The 19241-nt window shown below is 36.4% G+C and overlaps 1 protein-coding gene across 2 annotated transcripts; it reads left to right on the forward strand.

Moving 5' to 3' along the window:
* Positions 1 to 220: 220 nt before the first annotated feature.
* tspan9b (tetraspanin 9b) lies at positions 221 to 18874 on the forward strand. 2 transcript variants are annotated; one of them, XM_052555049.1, is made up of 8 exons: positions 221 to 500; positions 8519 to 8598; positions 13396 to 13587; positions 15625 to 15699; positions 15950 to 16051; positions 16282 to 16413; positions 17110 to 17193; positions 17309 to 18874. In XM_052555049.1, the coding sequence occupies exons 2-8, from the start codon at positions 8536 to 8538 to the stop codon at positions 17378 to 17380; spliced, it is 720 nt and encodes a 239-aa protein (XP_052411009.1). In that variant the 5' UTR covers positions 221 to 500; positions 8519 to 8535; the 3' UTR covers positions 17381 to 18874. The 2 variants fall into 2 exon arrangements, with proteins under 2 accessions (XP_052411009.1, XP_052411008.1); XM_052555048.1 differs by lacking the exon at positions 221 to 500 and having other exon boundaries at positions 7699 to 8598.
* The last annotated feature ends 367 nt before the right edge of the window (positions 18875 to 19241 follow it).

The raw sequence follows: 19241 nt of genomic DNA on the forward strand, positions 1-19241 counted from the left end.
TGCTCTTTTTTGAGATAAAGTTTTCAGGGAATAAAAGGTCCTTTTGCACACCTACTTTATTACCTACATTCTCTGTGTTTTTAGGAATTGCAAGCCTCGGTATTTTTGAATGTTGTTAATTAATCACCCTCTTGTGGGATTGCGTGTGGACTGGCGCCCCCTGCTGGATACTGCCAGCAGTGTTTTCCTGTGGATTTACAGCAGTTCTCGCTCTGACCGTAAACGGGAGTGAAGTCACGCCTCTCCATCTTTCCTGCTACACTGTTTCCGTTCGTGGGAAAACTTACTGCCATTTCGATTTCTTCGAGCTCCTGACCTTTTTTTTGGACTACCATGAAATCAGAAGTCTGCTTACCGATAGTTTATACGCGTTATACGTCTATTGGTCCCAGTTAAAACAGCCTTTACCTCTATATAAACAAACGTAAACGAAAGTGTGGAGATTTCCTCGGAAAGAAGAAGAAAGCAAGTCGGAAATCACAAATTGGGCTTCCAGTAAGGTGAGTAAGGCTTAAAAAACGTCAAAAGTTCTTAATCTTGTCTATATGTTTAATATTTAACGCTACAGTTGTTTACTATCCAAGTATGTGCTCTTAGCTTGTTGTACTATTCATGTCTATCAGTTGCTAAGGCTATCCGTTTTATATAATAAAATACTTCCAGTTTTATTTTGTTAAGTGGTTATAATGTGGTATTTAAACAAAAATAATCGTATATGGAAGTTTAAATGCGTCAATCTAGATCAGCCTGTCCTAGCAGGAAAATCTCTGCTACTACGGAAACTTCTTGAGATGAAAGATATGCGACTTGCGCGGATAGATACAGAGTAGATGATGAGGTAGCCTAGATTTGGCGCTATTCGTGTAAAAAGAGTGCAAATGTGTTCAAGGCCTAGAGTTGGATTAAACTAAGCTTTTTAAGAATTCAGTAAACTTTCCATCAGTTGTTCAGTGTGTGTGTGTGTGTGTGTGTGTGTGTGTGTGTGCGTGATTAGCGCTTTACTGGAATGTGCAGAATTGGCGCATCTAAAAAGCGCATCTCTCAAAGCAGCTGCTGCAGACTCATGGAAACACTGAGCATATTTACACCATACATCATTTGCCTGTTAATGTCTGTGTTTTGGTTAAGCCTTTAATCTGAAAAAAAAAGCGTGATCCCAATTGATTAAATCAAATTGATAGCTACAGCTCTTTCATTCGGATTTAAAATATTAACTTAAAGGGTACATAACACAGTTTCACCTATTCTCATGTTAATCTTGAGTACTTATATAGTAGTACTGCATCCTTCATATTTCCAAAAAGTCTTTAGTTTTATCATATTTATAAAATAAAAATACAGCTTTCCGATTCTCTCCGGAAAAAGCCGAGCTCCTGGCGTGCCGTGAGCCTGTGCCGTGTTTCCATTAACATATATTCTTATGTGCTGATTTCCAACAAAAGACAGAAATCTGATGCAGTTGTACTTACATGAATTGTTTTTTTTTGTCACTGGGACCACTCCCAGTAATAGCAAATGATGTGCAAATCCAGCATCGATCAACATTCCACACTGAAATGACAAGAACACACAAACGCACTTGATACACTAAGTTGCTGCCCCAGAAAAAAAAAAAAAACATTCAGCCTAGTATGGTGACCCATACTCAGAATTTGAGTATTTAACTTGATGTTATTTGGAGACATCTCAAACAAATCCTATGCAGTGCTTCTGACAATTTCCCTTGTGCACTGGCGCGCTTTTCTGAGAGAAATGCTCATAATAAGGAGTTCCACCATCATCTACGTCATTAAATCCACGATCGAAAAAAACAGCCGAAACTGTACCAAGCCGGAAGTAAGATTTTCATTCATTCATTTTTCCAAATTATTTTTTACAACTTTGGCCATATTTAACATGAGAATCCATCTCTTTGACACTGCGAACAACTCTGAATAGATGGAACACCATTGTACCCCTCCTTTAATATTTTTTAAATGATACGATTTTTCAATGACAATCAGATTAATAAATTTACATGGCGCATACATAATCATAATGTGACCTAATGTTGATGTTTTTTTTAACTCTTAACATAAACTCTTCTTTTGTTGTTTTGTTATTTTTCAATATTCTTTTAGTTTTAATATTACTATACATTTTTATTTATTTTTTAACAAATGAGGTTGAGGAGACTAAGGTCATATATGTCATATATTTGGAGAACTAGTCAGCATTTTATGTCTCTGTAAATTTTAAGATCTAGGAAAAAAAATATTATTTTAAGAAAAAAATTATTTCCCCCCTGGATCTCAGTATTGGTTTTCAGTATATCTCATCAAATACCACTCATTGTACTGAAAATGTTTTGTTGACTCAAGTCTCTCTTGTTTTCATAGCCTACTTTACCATTTCAGTATGCATATAAGTCTGGCCAAGTCTCATCCACAACCAGATAGTAGAGATTGCACATCAGATTTTAATAACACCAGAGGGCAGTGCATCCCAAAATTCCTCACACCTCCAAAGAGGTCACACAGTTGATGCTAAATAGTCTTCTAAAAACAGAGAAAAGACGTCAAGTGTGAGCTAGAGCAGGTCAGAGCGCAGCCTCTTTTGAATAGCGAACAGAAAAAAGAGCTAATGACATAATTTAGGACTGAGACGGCAAATGCCCTCAGGCTGTCATACACAGAAAGAGTACATCCTGTGCTGAATGTTTGCATTAAAGGCCATTTTTACAATAATTGATCCTTTTGTGTAGCCCTTGCTCTAACTTTAAACTCCATACACATGCAAAACAACATATGCACATCGGCTTGCATTTGTGTCAGGTTTCGGATTCTCGAGAGGCAATTAATTCACCTGTTTTAAAGCTAGAATCTCATTAATCAAAGGCCTTCTTTCTGTTTTGAAAATGCAATTTTCTGCACGGAAGGCATCTTTAATATTCATGCGTTTGTAGGGAAGCTATTAAAAAATGCCATTGCTTGAAACAGTTGGTCTTATGAAAATGCCAGTTGTTATAAAAATATCAGACAGGCTGTCTTCTGCTTCTGCTGTTGCTTTAGTCGTTCTGCATACAGTCATACATCTTCAATTCAATGTGACTCGGGGTAATATTACACGTTTTACTCTCTAGCATGGACGCGATGTGTGTTGACAGATATTTCAGTGATACAAAATCTCATTATTAATGTAAAAGGTACTGAGAGATCGGCTTTAAAGTATTTTATGTGTGAATGTAGTGTGGGTAGTATTTTGCATACTACAAATATATCACAGATGTCTTTGATGCATAATTGTATACATTTAAACCAGAAGAATCATCATAAAACCTCCTTTTTTGTTGGTTTTGGGCAATATTAGCCCGAAAAGCATTTCTGTGCATACATGGAAATTGTATGCATTAACAATACCTGTAAAAAGCTGTTTTTAACCTATGGTTTGGAACTTATTAATTATAATCTAGCATGCAGTATGTACTATTGCACAGTTAGTATGCAAATAGTGATTAAACCTGAGCATGCAAGGCAGAAGGGTTTAATTTTAGACGAGTACTGAAAAAAGTGTAGTTTATTATCTTTTCTTATACTTGTGACTTCACTTGTATTTTATGCCATTTATTGACTGTAGTTTCTTTATGATTCTTAGAAAGGAGAGGCACATAGCAGGTTAAAATATCTTGTTGCATGCTGGAGTATAAAATCAGCCGTAATTTTGTTCCTTCTTTCCCAACACACTACTTCAATTTCCTTGGAAAGTGTTAAAATGTTCTTTTTGCCAGCAAGTCAACCAGCATTCCCTGGATGGGAAGTTAATGGTAGTTGATTTACATATAGGGCAGACTGTTCGGGAATACATCCCTCTTGAGTGCCCAAGAGTGCGGTTTACATGCAAGCCGACGCGTCCAGCTGAACGAAATGGCCTCTTTGAAACCACAGTCATGTACGATGAGAAACATTCCCATAAAGACACGAAAAGCTTGTTGTCTCAGAAGTTGTTGTACAGTATAGTGTACAGAGAGAAGGAGTGTGTGTGTGTGTGTGTGTGTGTGTGTGTGTGTGGGTGGGTGTGTGTGTGAAGCGCTGAGCAGGCTGGCAGGCAGATGTTCATTATAGTGTGTAAGAGATGGCAGATTGTGCTTCCTCAGAGTTTGTTTAATTAATACTCCTTAAAAACACATCTGGGCAGCATTTATTACCGTACATAAAATCTGTGACCACATTGAAGATTTGGGAATTTCATTTAAAATGTAAACTTAGAAAAAATAAACTCCTAGGTTTAAGACATTAAAAAAAGCTAATTTTTGTTTCTATAAATTTAATTAGCAATATGAAAGATTTTGCATTGTACTAGACTTATATATAATATTATATATATATATATATATATATATAGATATACATATATATACATATATACACATATATACACATATACACACATATACACACACATATATATATATATACACACACACACACACACACACACACATACACACACACACACACACACACACACACACACACACACACACACACACACACACACACACACACACACACACACACACACATATGGGGGGAAGTCGTGGCCTAATGGTTAGAGGGTTGGACTCCCAATCGAAGGGTTGTGAGTTCTAGTCTCGGGCCGGACGGAATTGTGGGTGGGGGGAGTGCATGAACAGCTCTCTCTCTCTCCACCTTCAATACCACGACTTAGGTGCCCTTGAGCAAGGCATTGAACCCCCAACTACTCCCCGGGCGCCGCAGCATAAATGGCTGCCCACTGCTCCGGGTGTGTGTTCACAGTGTGTGTGTGTGTGTTCACTGCTCTGTGTGTGTGCATTTCGGATGGGTTAAATGCAGAGCACAAATTCTGAGTATGGGTCACCATACTTGGCTGAATGTCACTTCACTTTCACTTTTCATATATATATATATATATATATATATATATATATATATATATATATTAAGAATTTGATACTTTTAGTCAACAAGGGCACCTTACATTGGTCAAATGTGACAGTGAAGACATATATAATGTTATAAAAAAAATTATATTCCAAAAATCATCTATCAAGTTTCCACAATAATGTTAAGCAGCACCTCTGTTTTCAACATTGATAATGCCAAGAAAGAAAAATATAGTGCATCAAATCAGCATATTAGAATAATTTCTGAAGGATCACGTCACAATGAAGACTAGAGTTATAATGCTTTGCATTGCAGGAATAAACTGCATTTTAAAATACATTCAAAAAGAAAACAGTTAATTTACAGTAGAAAAAACTAATATTGTGAAATATTATTACACTGTATTTTTTATCAAATAAATGCAGCCTCGGTTGAGCATAAGATACTTTAAAAAACATAAAAATCCTATGGCCCCAAAATTGTGAATTATAAGTATTATATAATAATTATATAACTATAATAAAACATTTTTAGCACTTCTCAATCTATTGCATGAGTGATTTTTGTATGCTTACTGAATAGACATCTCTTGAAGAGTTTTCAAAAAGTTCTCTGGCATGATTTACATAATGTCTGAGCACCAATACATGCCCATACTCAAGAGATTTAAGAAATCATACTAAAAATGCATATTCAACAAGGCTTTGGTAAACATTAAGAGGAAACAATGAACTTTAACAACACATTTGTTACTCTCTGTCGTTTTTCTTCTTTTCTCTCACTCAATCAGATATCTTGCAATCCTCTCTGTCCTGTCTTCTCTGTATGTATAATAAATGAGTGCTGTTCCTGACTGTGGATGTGTTAAGTACCTGTGAACAGATATTCTGCACTGTTTCTCCTGTTATGCTCTATTCAGGCACCCAGACAGAAGCCATGTGAGATGCACAAGACATAAAATATTCCAGTAGCGTATCCCAGGAGTGTTTCATGTGCCGCTATTCGGGCCTGACACTCGATGTATAGTACTACACGTGCTGTTCCCGCAAGATGCAGAGAACAGAATCAGGAGACAGTTTAATTTTAGCAAATAGTTTGCCCAAAGCATGTTGTAGTGTACTTGTTTTGCAATACCCCTGAGGGCCAAATTGTGTACTCATAAACACATTTCCGTTCAAACTATTTGACTTTTGTGTTTAAATAAAAAAACATATGTAGTTCATTGTTAATTAAAGATAATGCATGAACAAATGACTGCAAAAACAGCTGTTAACCTTATTACAGTTTATTGTTTTAAAAATGGTTTAATACAAATTATTTAGCATAAACACTTCTCTGTGATTTTAAATGTTTGATCATAGTGCATGATAAAAGTCTATTTGACGTCAAGTAAATCCTTACTAAAAAAACAGTGCCAAAATAAATAAGCAAATTAAAAACTGAGGAACAATATACATTTATGGAAGGTCCTCGAAAGTAAAGGTGTATAAATTTGCTGCCTGTGTGTGCAGTTGTGGAAATGTATTGTCCATGCTTGCAGCAAAATAAACAGTTCAGTTAATAAATCCTGTCTAATGAGTTTCCTGAGAACATCAGATCTCACAAAGCCACCGCAGGGTAAAATACACAGCAACGCACACACACACACACACACACTGAGTTACACAAGATCACAATGTCATTTAATTAGAGTGGAAAGAGCACCGGAGGGAAAGAATTATAACAAAAAAAAAACAGTCACAGGAGGATCTCTACAAAAATATCCCCCAAACACAAATATGCATGTTTAGTTACATAAATAGGGACATACAATGACTTGTATTGCTTTTATTATAATGCTTTCTTATTGCAAATTATAATGCTTCAGGCTAAGCCTAAAATAAACCGTTTTTGCATTTTAAAATAAAATTAAATATTCATTATTCATTTCCAAACTATGACATACCTGGTGGTATAGATTTCACAAAATATGTATTCTTAGTCATTATTAAAAAACAGTTGTGAGGTATAGATGTACAATCTGTTCTGTCTGTTGTACTATTGCATACTAGGGTGTCAATCATTCAGCTGATGCAATGCTGAAAATATGTCTTCCCAGAACATTCTAGTGGTTGAGAAACATGGATTGTGTAAATTAAATGTGACATTATGCCCTGCAACAGTACAATCTGTTGAACGAACTGTACTGTATGTGCTTAAATTAGACCCAATATCAGTCTCTTTTTCAAGCTGTCTCTGGCATGCTTCACTGCTGCTAACGTTAAAGGTCAGTAAGCATCTCAGCCTATTAGTTCAATGCTGTTTAAGTTAAGTTTCAATGGCATTGCTGAGCAGTTGCTTTTGAAAGGTTGATGGTAGCTGGTTGGTTGGTTAAAAAAAATAATAAAAAATAAAAAATAACTGCATGTATGGAAGTTTTGTTGTTTATCAGTCTATCTTAAAAGATCACAGGCACAGACCAAATTCTGTCCCAGTATGAAAGCAAATGCATGTTTTTTTTTGTTTTGTCCGAAGTGTGTTTCTTTAACATGTAAATGTGTTGAAAGATCATGAAGAGCACCATTCATACAACACCACATAAAAAAAACCCAGCAACAACAAATCAGATGCACTCTTTACACAGAGGAATGACCTGGAAACATTGGCACTGCACGATCTCTGCAAAATCGCTCTGAGTAAGCGAGATGGCATGAACATACAGACAGTATCGAAGGGATAAGGCGCACATGTGCTAGGATTTGATTTATTCCCTCAATCAGCTTTCATTTTCCCGCTTGCATACTGATACTTTCAAAGTTACATGGGAATAGGGAGATAACGCATCCATTGACCTGCAAACAGATTGGCCAGAGTGCAGGAGGAGGAGCCAAAGAGAGAGCGAGAGAGAGAGGGATGAAAGAATGAAGGTAGGAGGATGCAGAGAGAGGGACAGAGAGCACTAGTTGGGATGGGAAGAGCAGGGAGAGGAGATCTCTAATAATAGCACTGGAGGGAAGCAAGAGCGTGCAGAGGAAAAAGTGGTTCATGCAACAAAGCGAATCATGCCGACACAGAGCAATGAAAGAGTACGATGGAGTGAGAGCGGGGAAAGTTGAAAGCACATGCTCTGCTTTCCTGCATGCACAGCGTAAAGGGGAAAAAGACAAATAGGAAGCAGCAGGAGGAAGACGTTCTTAATTCAAAGGAATTACGATCTCGAGAAAACCCTCTTATTAGACTTCTGAAGTTCTTGTGTTTTTGTGAGCACAGCTCACAAAATCCTTTCCAATGGCAACTTTGGACACGTGTGTTAGGTTGCAGAGCGTGTGAAACATGCCCTCCACTCGGCCTTCATCCAATAATGCAGAGGTGTGAGAGCCACGAATCTGAGGTCCAGCGGAGCCCCTCATTGGACAGCGCAGAGTCAGAATTCACCCGGGCGGCCCATCGGGGTCACCGCCTGGCCGTGGGGGCATTCTACGGCTCCCGGGGGTCAAATGTCAAAGATCAAACGGCACAGAGTGACGGTGTTGTGGTCGCTGTCCCACCTGTAGGGAAGCCTCAGGATAAGCGCGTGTCTACCGGTGGGAAGTACGTTGTGTTTTACCTGGACTTGTCGTTTGTGTTGCTCCTAGAGTTCGAGAAGCTGAAGATGGCTCGCGGATGCCTGTGCTGTGTCAAATACATGATGTTCCTCTTTAACCTGCTGTTCTGGGTAAGTATCAGAGTACAGCATGAATTATCCATACTTACTTGTTGTCAAAATGCGTTCTTTGTTCAAAGTTTAATGTGCAGAAACTGCTTTAAGTAAGCTGTTTGTACAATGATTTTCCTCAAAAAAGTGAGCATGGTGTCTCTGTGGGGTTTTGAAGAAAATGCGCTGTTTGTTTGAATGGTTTAACAATGTTTGTTTCTGAGCATGTGAGCTTGGGGCGGATCATTAGAGATGTTCGCTAAGCTGAGCATCACTATTATTATTGCTCATATGTGAGGTTGGAGAATTGTGTGAATCCATAATTCTAAAGAATTTAAATTATAGTTCACCCAAAAATAATTTGCTTAAATGTAACTCTCTGGTCATCCAAGATGTAGATGAAAAGATTTGGAGAAATGTAGAACATTTACATCTTGTGTTCAACAATTGATCCTCTGCAGTGAATGGGTGCCGTCCACAAGTAATCCACACAACTCCAGTCCATCAATTACCATCTTGTTAAGTTAAAAGCTGTGTGCTTGTAAGAAACAAATCCATAATTTTAAGATGTTTTAAGCACTACTTGTGTGAACTACTCAACCAGAGAACTTTTGTTGGATTTTCATGTGAATGATTGCCAGATGCATGCAGTGTGGGGTGTTTTCTGCATACAATGTTTTTATTTTCTCCCACAGTAAAGAAATTATCAGATAAAATAAAAATAGCAGTTTTAGCCTAAAAAAAAAGGAAGAAAAGTCATAGATATGAATTAAATCCCAAGTAATGGAAATTGCTAGATAATTATTTTTCTAGTATTGTTCATCTGTAAAATACATTAGTGGCTAGAAAATGGTAGTTGTGAATGCGATCTGTATAAAACGATTTCTAAAGAAGCCAATAAAATCATAAACAACTGGAAACTCATGCATGGAAAATGTAGGCTATGCCTCAATATGTCTATCTTACATTTTCAAATAAATATTATAAATTCAAAACCCACTTAACTCAGAAATCAATCTGAATGGGTATGACTCGCCTGGTAATAATTGAATTATTTTGTAAAAAATTGTAAAAAACACAGTCAGTGTTTGTGTACATGCATGTGTGTGCTGCAGTGAGAGCCAAGGAGGGAAGTAGGTTCATCACGAGATGTTAAATGCTCTTAGATCAAAGGCAGTAATGCATATTCATCTGAACTAGAGCACTCAAACAAATCCCTCCACCTTTTCTCTCGCTCTTTTTCATTCTAACATCTCTTATAGGCCTCCAGTTTAACTTTCAATCATCTGTGTCTATGTTGTTGTTGTTGTGTAATGTATCTGCAACAGGAAGTCTGTGTGTCAGATTACGGTTCTGTGAGTTGTGAGCTATCACTCGTTTGATCTGCTGTGTGTGTGTTGTTGTTTGTTTGATTCCGAGCCAGTTTAATGACGGAAGCACCAAATCGCAAGCAGGAAACTTGAGAAAAAACTCCCGACTGATCTAAAATCTCCCACTGTGCACATGCACATACCCACATATACACCCATATAATGATGGAAAAGGGAAAATAAAAGAATAAGGAAATTATGTGAAGATTGCAAATGCCTGAAGATTGCACACTGTACACTTTAAACAGCGGGGCGGAGAGGGAATTACGTTATATAGTGTGGTTTTCTTTTCCTTCACTGGAATTTATTTTCGGAGTTTAGTTTTCCATTGAAGAGAAATTACATTTGCGTGTTGAATTACAAGTGTTACAGAGGGGTTCAATAATGTCTTTTCAGAACATAATACAAAAAAGCTTGATCCTGTCGCTTGTGTTTACAGTTGATGTATTGTCAGCATTTTTATTATATTTTTATATGGAATGTAAATGGGGTGGTGATGATGTTTCTGAGTGGAGTTGAGGAGGTGTTTTAGGTCGCTGGTAATCTATATTTCATGTGCTTGACATTACTGAGCCTGATGGCTCTCAGCTCCATGTTTAATACATGAGTCAGAAAGTTTAGGCCAGACTCAGTTCACTCTGCACAAGGTCACAAACACACACAGTACACTCATTAGTGGGTGTGAGGTCAGTTTTGCATGTGGGATCTGTTATTAACATGAACGACTGACTCAACTTTTCTAGATCTTCTGGTATGTTATTTCTAATACTTATTCATGGATGCTGCCTACATTTAATAAAAAAGTTATTTCTTTTGTTTTGCTTTTTTCCTGTCCTTTACATTTTTCCATTTTACCTGTAAATTTCCTTTAATTTCTTATCCTGTTGCTTCCCTGATATTTTTCTCTCCTTTAGCATTAAGCTCCTTTATTTCTTTCATTTCCATTTTTTCTTTTCCTTTCATTTTCTATTGATTTATTTTGTTCCTTTCCTTTTTAATTTCCTTTTGTTATCTTTATTCCTGTACTGTCTTTTTTCCATTTCCTTTCTTGCCTCTTTCTAGTCTTATCTTCTCCACATTTTCCTTCCTTTCCTTTCCTATCCCTTTCCCTCTCCATTATCCTTTTATTTCCTTTTTCAAGTTTTTACTATTCCTTTGTTTCCGGTGAATTCCTTTTCTATTGGTTTTCTTGTCCTTTGTCCTTTCATATTTATTTGTTTCCATTTTTTTATTACTTTTGTTTTCCCTGTAATTTCTATCGATTTCCTTTCTCATTTCCTTTGCTATCCCTTTTCCTGTTATTTCTTTAGTAATTTCCTGCCCGTCATCCTTTCCTTTTCCTTTTCCATTTCCTTATTCCTTTTCTGCCCATTTTCTTCCCCGTCCTTTTCAGATAATTTATTCTCTTTCTATTACTTCTTTTCATATCACTTTCTTGTCGTTTGTGTCCCTATGTTTACATTTAATATATTTTCTTTCCCGGGCCAGTTCAACTCTCTTGATCTTTCCTATCCTTTCCTTTTCCCCATGTTTATTTCTTGCTTTTTCTTATATCTTGTTCCTTTCCTTTCCTTTCCTTTTCTGTCCTGTCCTTGGTCCTTCTTTAGCCCACTTCTCTACTTTTGATCCTGATCCAGCTTCCCTGCTTCTTCTCGTCCTTTCCTCAGTCTCCTCTTCACACACCTTTATTGTGTTGATTTCTGCTACTTCAGACCATTTATCTAGTAAATGCCTACCTCCGTCCATGTTTGTTTGAGTGCAGTGCACTGTAAAGAAAACCTCTCAAACGAATAGTCCCCCAATTTGAAATGCAGGATTAGATTAAGAAAAAACCCATTATGTAGGATTTTCCAAAGGCAGAGAGAATAGATTGAATTCAATTTGTTTGTGTGTCTTCATTCTGGTAGTGCGTCATGAATACTAAAATTTAGGTTAAAAGCTGTCTGCTCCTGTGGACAGAATACTCTTACTCTGTGCTTTTCCTGTTTATGTTTTATTCTGTTATTTTCTAGTTTGTGTGCTCTGTGGCTTATTTTTCATGCTTGCATTTGCCTCCTAATTATTTCCTCGCAGACTTTCTGATTACTGTGCCATACTTTTCATTTTCATGCTTTTTTTAAGTTTTCAGCATCTTTAACCTATTTTTTCTGACTTGCTCTGCTGGTCCTCTCTTTCTCTCTCTCTGTCTCTCTCTCTCTCTCTCTCTCTCTCTCTCTCTCACACACACACACACACACACACACATACACAAACATACCTGTTTTATCTCTTATTTTTCGTACTCATCATTTTTCCAAGTGCTGTGGTTCTGTCTCATTTCAGATTCTTCATGGTTTCTCAGAGTGCATGCTGGGTATTTTCTCAAGGGAACTGAATGACACAGCTTTTCACCTTTAGTTACACTCAAAAGAACAGTGTGTGGGGAGCCAGGCCGCTGCACTGTAGGGCATATCTCGCAGTGACATACGTTATGTGAGGAAGAACATCTTGCCCCTCTAAATTTTTCATTTAAAGACCTTAAAAATATTTATTAATATTTTTTACTTTTATATTCGTATTTATACATTATTTAATTTTTAAGGACAGTTATAATTTAATTACACCGTTTAATATAATATTTTGCAAGAATATCTATTTTTTTATATTGTGCATTATAATGTTGTAATGTCTACATTTATTTAAAATAGTAAATATCCATGCATCTTCACTTTTGAGTCAGAGTGTAAAATAAATATAACTTTATCTTACTGTGAAGCATTATATACAAATGTGAACTTGTAAATCAACCTACAAATAGCTTACTTAAAGTATAGTGGACTCTTCATGGTAAACTGGGGTAAAACAATGAAAGCATTTTGACATTTATTGTTTAAAATCTAATTTTGCTTGTGCTATACGTACAGCATATTCTGGTTTTCTGTTTGGAGCTGGTCCAGGTCTGTTTGCTAACTTTCTCCTTTTGCCTGGCCTTTAGCAGACTGGACTACATTTACAGTTTGGTTACCTGAGCATGAAATTACAAGAGTTTCTCCCCAACAAGCACACCTTTTACTCTCCTACGATCTAGATACACACAAAATTCACACTTCAATACTTAACAACAACCTTCATTGCGGTTCCATTAGCATTTATATTGCTCTCACAGCAGGGGGAGCTGACACAGGTTTCGTTTAGTCGGTCAGGCATGCACACACATACCCATCTCAGTCCAGAAACAGTAAGTACACCTTACCTTGAGTGAACTTGAGTTCAGAAAGTGCCTCTCAGGTCCTCCTGAGACCTACTGAAATCGGTGGATGAAACCGAAGAGTCAGTTTTACACTTTGGGACACGTAAAAGCCTGAAGAAACACTGTCGAACTGAATGTTTATGCGTGTTTGATCCATAATGAATGGGTTTCTGTGTGTTTATTAACGTGAAATGATCTCCTCTGTCTGTTTCTCCTCAGTTGTCTGGCTGCGGGTTGTTAGGTGTGGGCATATGGCTGTCTGTTTCTCAGGGCAGTTTTGCCACCTTCTCCCCCTCCTTCCCCTCCCTATCAGCCGCCAATCTGGTCATTACCTTGGGCTCTGTCATCATGGTCACGGGCTTTCTTGGTTGCCTCGGTGCCATCAAGGAGAACAAGTGCCTGTTGCTGAGTGTAAGTCGACACCTAAACTCCCACAATGCACACTGCATAAGGAATGTATTGTTAATCCAGGGTAATTTTTTTTTCTAATTTATGCATGTTAGGTTTTAATACAATCCTCTCTGGTTGTCTTCCAAAAGTAAACTACAAAAAATGTAATACTTCATCACTTCAGCGGTCGCTGAATATTTAACTGTTCTTAGGCGCTGAAATGTAAGTTTCCATTATGCTACAAAGCATATGAAAATTTAATCATTTAGTTAAGGGGGTCACAAAAACTTTTTTAGTCAGCCAAACTTCTTTGACATAAAATAATTACTTAAAGGTGCTGTAGGGAACTTTAAAAAAATTTTTTTTTTTACATATTTATTAAACCTGTCATTATGTCCTGACAGTAGAATATGAGACAGATAATCTGTGAAAAAATCAAGCTCCTCTGGCTCCTCCCAGTGGTCCTATTGCCATTTGCAGAAACTCCATAGCTCCCGGTAAAAAACAACCAATCAGAGCTGCGGTCCGTAACTTTGTTTGTGTTCAAAATGTAGAAAAATGTATACAATAAGCGAGTACACCATGAATCCATTTTCCAAACCGTGTTTTTGGCTTGTCCTGAATCACTAGGGTACACCTATAATAAGTGTTTATATTCGGACTATTTTAGATTGCTTTGGGGGTACTGCGGCGGAGTAACCCAGTACCTTTGTGATTCTTCATAGACATAAACAGAGAGAAGTAGTTCCGGCTACGATGTTCTTCCGCAAGACGCAAGCAGTTCTGTTTATTAACCGCTAGAGCGTCAAAAGTTACCTACCGCAGCTTTAAGTACCCCCCTGAAATTTTAAGTTAATATTTAAGTAGTTCAACAACATATTATTATGTTGATTCTCTTATTTCAGTTAATGGACATTTTATGATAAGTGCTTTATTTTGAACTTTCTTTATATTTACATTTTTATGATTTCATTCTTTAGTAGATTTCCATCAGTTTCTGAACCCTGTGCAGTTCCCTCCCAAAACCTAGGTTTTCAAAATCTAGTTTCTGATAAATATGCCTAATTGTTTCTGTATAGGCACTGTAGTTTGGGTGTTGCTCTGATGTTTTTTTATTCAACACAGATTTAAAAGCAGTGCTTACCTTCATTTGTAATTACTTACGAAACGTCCACATTGCCCAGGGCTTTAAAAATACAGGTTTAAAGGAATAGTTCACCCAAAAATTCAGATTCTATTATTGATTGCTGTCATTAATTATCTCATGTTGTTCAAAACCAGTAAGACCTTTGTTCATCTTCAGAACACAAATTAAGATATTTTTGGTGAAATCCGAGAGCTTTCTGACCCTGCATAGACAGCAGTGTAACTGAAATGTTCCCAGGTCCAGAAATGTAGTAAGGACATCGTTAAAATAGTCCATGTGACTAATAATTTTATTACATTTTTTTGTGCAAAAACAAAGACTTTATTCAAGATTTCTTCTTTTCTCATCAGTCGCTACTGCTATTTACGAGAGCACTACGACACATGAATGGAAGAGAAGAAATGGTTGAATAAATTCATTATTTTGTTTTCTTTGTGCACAAAAAAGTATTTTTGTACCTTCATAAAATTACGGTTGAACCACTGATGTCACATGGAATATTTTAACAAGGTCTTTACTACCTTTCTGGGCCTTGAACTTGGTAGTTTCATTGCTGTCTATGCAGGGACAGAAAGCTCTCAGACTTCATCAAAAGATGATGGAGAGTGTAGGAGTACAGAGAAAGGCTGTGAAGCTGAGACGATGCGACTAAGAAACAAAAGAATCCTCATTTCCACATTCCACATAGTTTCTGTCAGCCTTTGGGCAACACCTAGTTGGTTTTTTTTTTATTATTATTTTGCTATATATATTTATTGATTGGTTGATTGAGAGAGGGGGTCATTTTTCGTCTGACTTTACATAATCCCATAAATTATGTAATATATATATATATATATATATATATATACACAAAGTTAGTATTGTTGGATATTAATAGTTTACTTACTTTTCTCTTCTTTTTCTTGTAGTTCTTCATTGTTTTGTTGATCATTCTGCTGGCAGAGCTTATTATGCTCATCCTTTTCTTCGTGTACACGGACAAGGTACAGTATCAACAATAAGCATCACACACACACCCTTAATCTATTACACACACACACACACACAGAGCTAACCACCCACTACACACAGACTTTCATTACCCACTCGACTGCTGACAACAACAGCCCACACATCTGCTCTTCTGGTTTACTCTCTCAGTATTCTTAAAGTTTTCTTCATTTCCAAAAAACTACTCTGTAACTCATATATTCGGATTACAAATGCTTCATGTGACTTTAAACTTTTCTGCAGGTGAGCGAGAACGCTAAGCAGGATCTGAAAGACGGCCTGAGGCTCTACAACACGGACAATAACATCGGCCTCCGCAACGCCTGGAACATTATCCAAGCTGAGGTGTGTGTGAATGAGGGCAGGTGTGATATAGGGACATCAGTGACAGTAATGGCAGTTCACTGGGAGTTCAGATAGCTGATTGGGCCACATCTTATCGGCAGCTGCTCTCCACAGAATTATGGGAGATAACTCATGAAGCCCTCCAGTATTGAACAGTATGCAGGCGTCTGCAGAAATTGCCTTTGCTCAGTGTGTAAATGATGAATCTGAATATTCACTCTGTCTCTCAGTGGCAGTGTTGTGGTGTTACTGGGCACACAGACTGGCATGATGCCCTGCAGGAGAAAACAGTTCCAGACAGATGCTGCCAGGAACACTACAAAGAGTGCGGTCGTAACGCCACTAACGTCTTCTGGTCACAGGTACAGCTGGATATTTATTATTCTATTTTGATAGTTTCTCAAATTAAAATGTTATTTTAATAGTTTCATTGATTTGTATTGTATTTTATTTTATTAATTCTTTATTTTATTTAAATAGTCTCAATTTAAATGTATTTAATTAAATATTTTATTTGCTTTTGTTTTATTTTTCTTATTATTTTAATTGATTTATTGGTGTATTTTACTTAATTTAATACTAAATTATTAGTAATTTAACACTGGTAAGTTTAATTTGGAAGCATGCCTATATATATTATATATATATATATATATATAATACTGTATTTACATAGTACAGCAAATATAAACAGCAGTTAATACAAAATTTGTATTCTAGTTTTGTATTGTAGTTGATGATATTTCTCTCTTTTTATTAGTGTTAGTAGTTTAGATTAGAATTTAGAAATTTACTAGACCAAGTCGCCCTAATTGAGATATGGTATATAGTCATAAATAGTTTTCATTTAATAATTTACCAATATTTTAGCTACTTGCTTAAACTTTAGATAACTACTTAAAATATATATAGATAAAGATAGTGTGACTATAGTTTAGCTACTTTGAGTTCTGAATGTGGTACACATTGTAAATGTTCAGAATTTATAAACCGTTTCAGAATAGCCTTCCCAGCATTACTTATAATGTTACTACACACTACTTCTTTCTGACTCTCAGGGTTGCTATGAGAAGGTTGAGGAATGGCTAAATGACAACAAACATTTGCTCGGAACCATCGCGATGTGTGTGCTGGTCTTACAGGTACAAATATTACCATTAAACATTCTGGAATGTTTTGGAAAACAGCTTTTCCTTCAATGATGTCACATCCTGTTTGATGCACATCCACGCTGAAGTCATTTTCTCTGTTCTGCAGCTGCTCGGGATGGCATTCTCCATGACTTTGTACCAGCAAATCCACAGGGCGGGAAAGAAGTATGATGCCTAGAGGAAACCCAGTGTTACACGAAAAAAAAAACAAAAAAAAAAACTCTCTTAGCAGCTAATGTATTATTTCAAACCCTGCTTCGTGCCATCACAAACTATTACCAGTGAAAATGAAGCTGTACTTTTTTTTTTTTTTTTTGGATCAGATTTAATTATGTAGAACAGACAGTAGATATTTCTGCTTGGCTGCTGAGTGGCTAATTTTTTTTATTACTTTTTTTGGGCCTGAGGTTTAAAAGCAACTGTAAGATGACAACTAATGAAGGGACTGCACTGTAAGAAGCAATTATGGATGTTCGCAGCCGTAATGCCCAACGGTTTGGAAATAGTCTATTATCGTACGGACTGCACAAAAATGCCCACATGATGTAAAATCGGATTTTAAAGATCTGTAGCTAGTAAAAGGATACATTCACTATTTCTTTATTGGACACTTGTGTACATGTAGACGCAGTTCCCTTTGCTGATGTAATATATCAATCGCATGCTGTATGTATTTCACATTCACATAAATTTACTGTACAATTGAACACAAGTGTTAGGGAAAGTGCGGTAAGATTTGTCACCTTCTTTAGCTACCAAAAAATACACTTCTTTTTGTCAGATTATCAGACACAGTATTCAGAAAGGCTCTAATTGTTTTTGTTATATTAAATAATAAAATGAACATGAAAATATATACAATTTAAAAAAAAAATATATATATATATATTATAAATATATTAATTATAAAATATTTAAAATTGTATATATATATGTGAGTGTCAAAATTTTATACATTTATATACATAAATATACACATAAATTATTTTCTACATTTTGGCTTCAAACATTCGGATTATTTTAAAGGTATTTCTGTCAATTTCATATTTGAAAAGTGTCACAGCTCACCCCATTCTTCCCTGCTTTCATTTTTTTGAAGTATGAATGTGTTTATATGTTCCATGTATGAGAGAGAGAGAGAGAGAGAGAGAGAGAGTCTGGACTAGTCATCTGCTCGCTCTGGGGCTTTGTGTCCTGGTGACTCTCTTTTCATATCTGTCTACTCTCTTTGTTTTCTCGCTCATTGATCTTTTCAAAGTGCATCTGTACTGCTGGGAGGCAAACGAGCTGTCCTACTCCGCCTACCGTCAGGGAAGAGAGGGAGATGAGATCAAAGGATGCAGGATATAGAGGTTAGGAAATAGAGGGGGGGGAAGACCTAATAACGGCCTCTCTTGAAAACAAACAGTATCATGCAATGGCACCTGAATGCGTGCAATGAGAGTTAATTTATAAGCCATAACCTCAGCGAATGGTTTGTCGCACCTGTCATTTTCCTAAAATACATTCCTACTCAGTTTGTGAGTGCTATATGTGTGATTTGATCCATGGATTTATTAGTTGCATCATTACATTATTGAATTATCAGGATAATTTATTACCAAGTGACATATCTGCATTACTGTTTAACAAACGTATTATTTTAAATAAAAAGAAAAAATGTTTGAAATAACTTGTTCTTGCCTGACATGAATATTACAAAATGCCTGCCTCCAAAAACTAAAATATGCCATATTCATTTTTTCAGCATACATTGCAGTTAAGCAGTGGCGAGCTGAATAAAAATAATGATTTTTAGGTAATACATTGTTCAGACATGTTAAATTAATGCATATTAGTGCCCAGTTTTATGTATTTTTATGTTAATATTAGTGAGTTCAAACTTAATTTGTATATTGTCTCATAGATCTCACACCATTGGATAATAAGATAATTGTTCCCTTTCTTAAAATTCTGGACTTGCTCTCGTACGAGTCATACATTTTTAGGGAACCAAGAAATAATGCAGGCGAGTCACATCTTGTGTTTACATATGGTGT

This window comes from Carassius gibelio, chromosome B4 (genome assembly GCF_023724105.1).
Source record: "Carassius gibelio isolate Cgi1373 ecotype wild population from Czech Republic chromosome B4, carGib1.2-hapl.c, whole genome shotgun sequence".
Lineage (NCBI taxonomy): Eukaryota > Metazoa > Chordata > Actinopteri > Cypriniformes > Cyprinidae > Carassius > Carassius gibelio.

Bases quoted from the DNA above. Each gene is read 5' to 3' on its own strand.
- tspan9b (XM_052555048.1), top strand. From the start codon at position 8,023: ATGCACAGCGTAAAGGGGAAAAAGACAAATAGGAAGCAGCAGGAGGAA. The intron at 13,588-15,624 runs GTAAGTCGACAC...TTTTTCTTGTAG, and splicing joins ACAAGTGCCTGTTGCTGAGT to TTCTTCATTGTTTTGTTGAT. The intron at 17,194-17,308 runs GTACAAATATTA...TCTGTTCTGCAG, and splicing joins TGTGTGTGCTGGTCTTACAG to CTGCTCGGGATGGCATTCTC.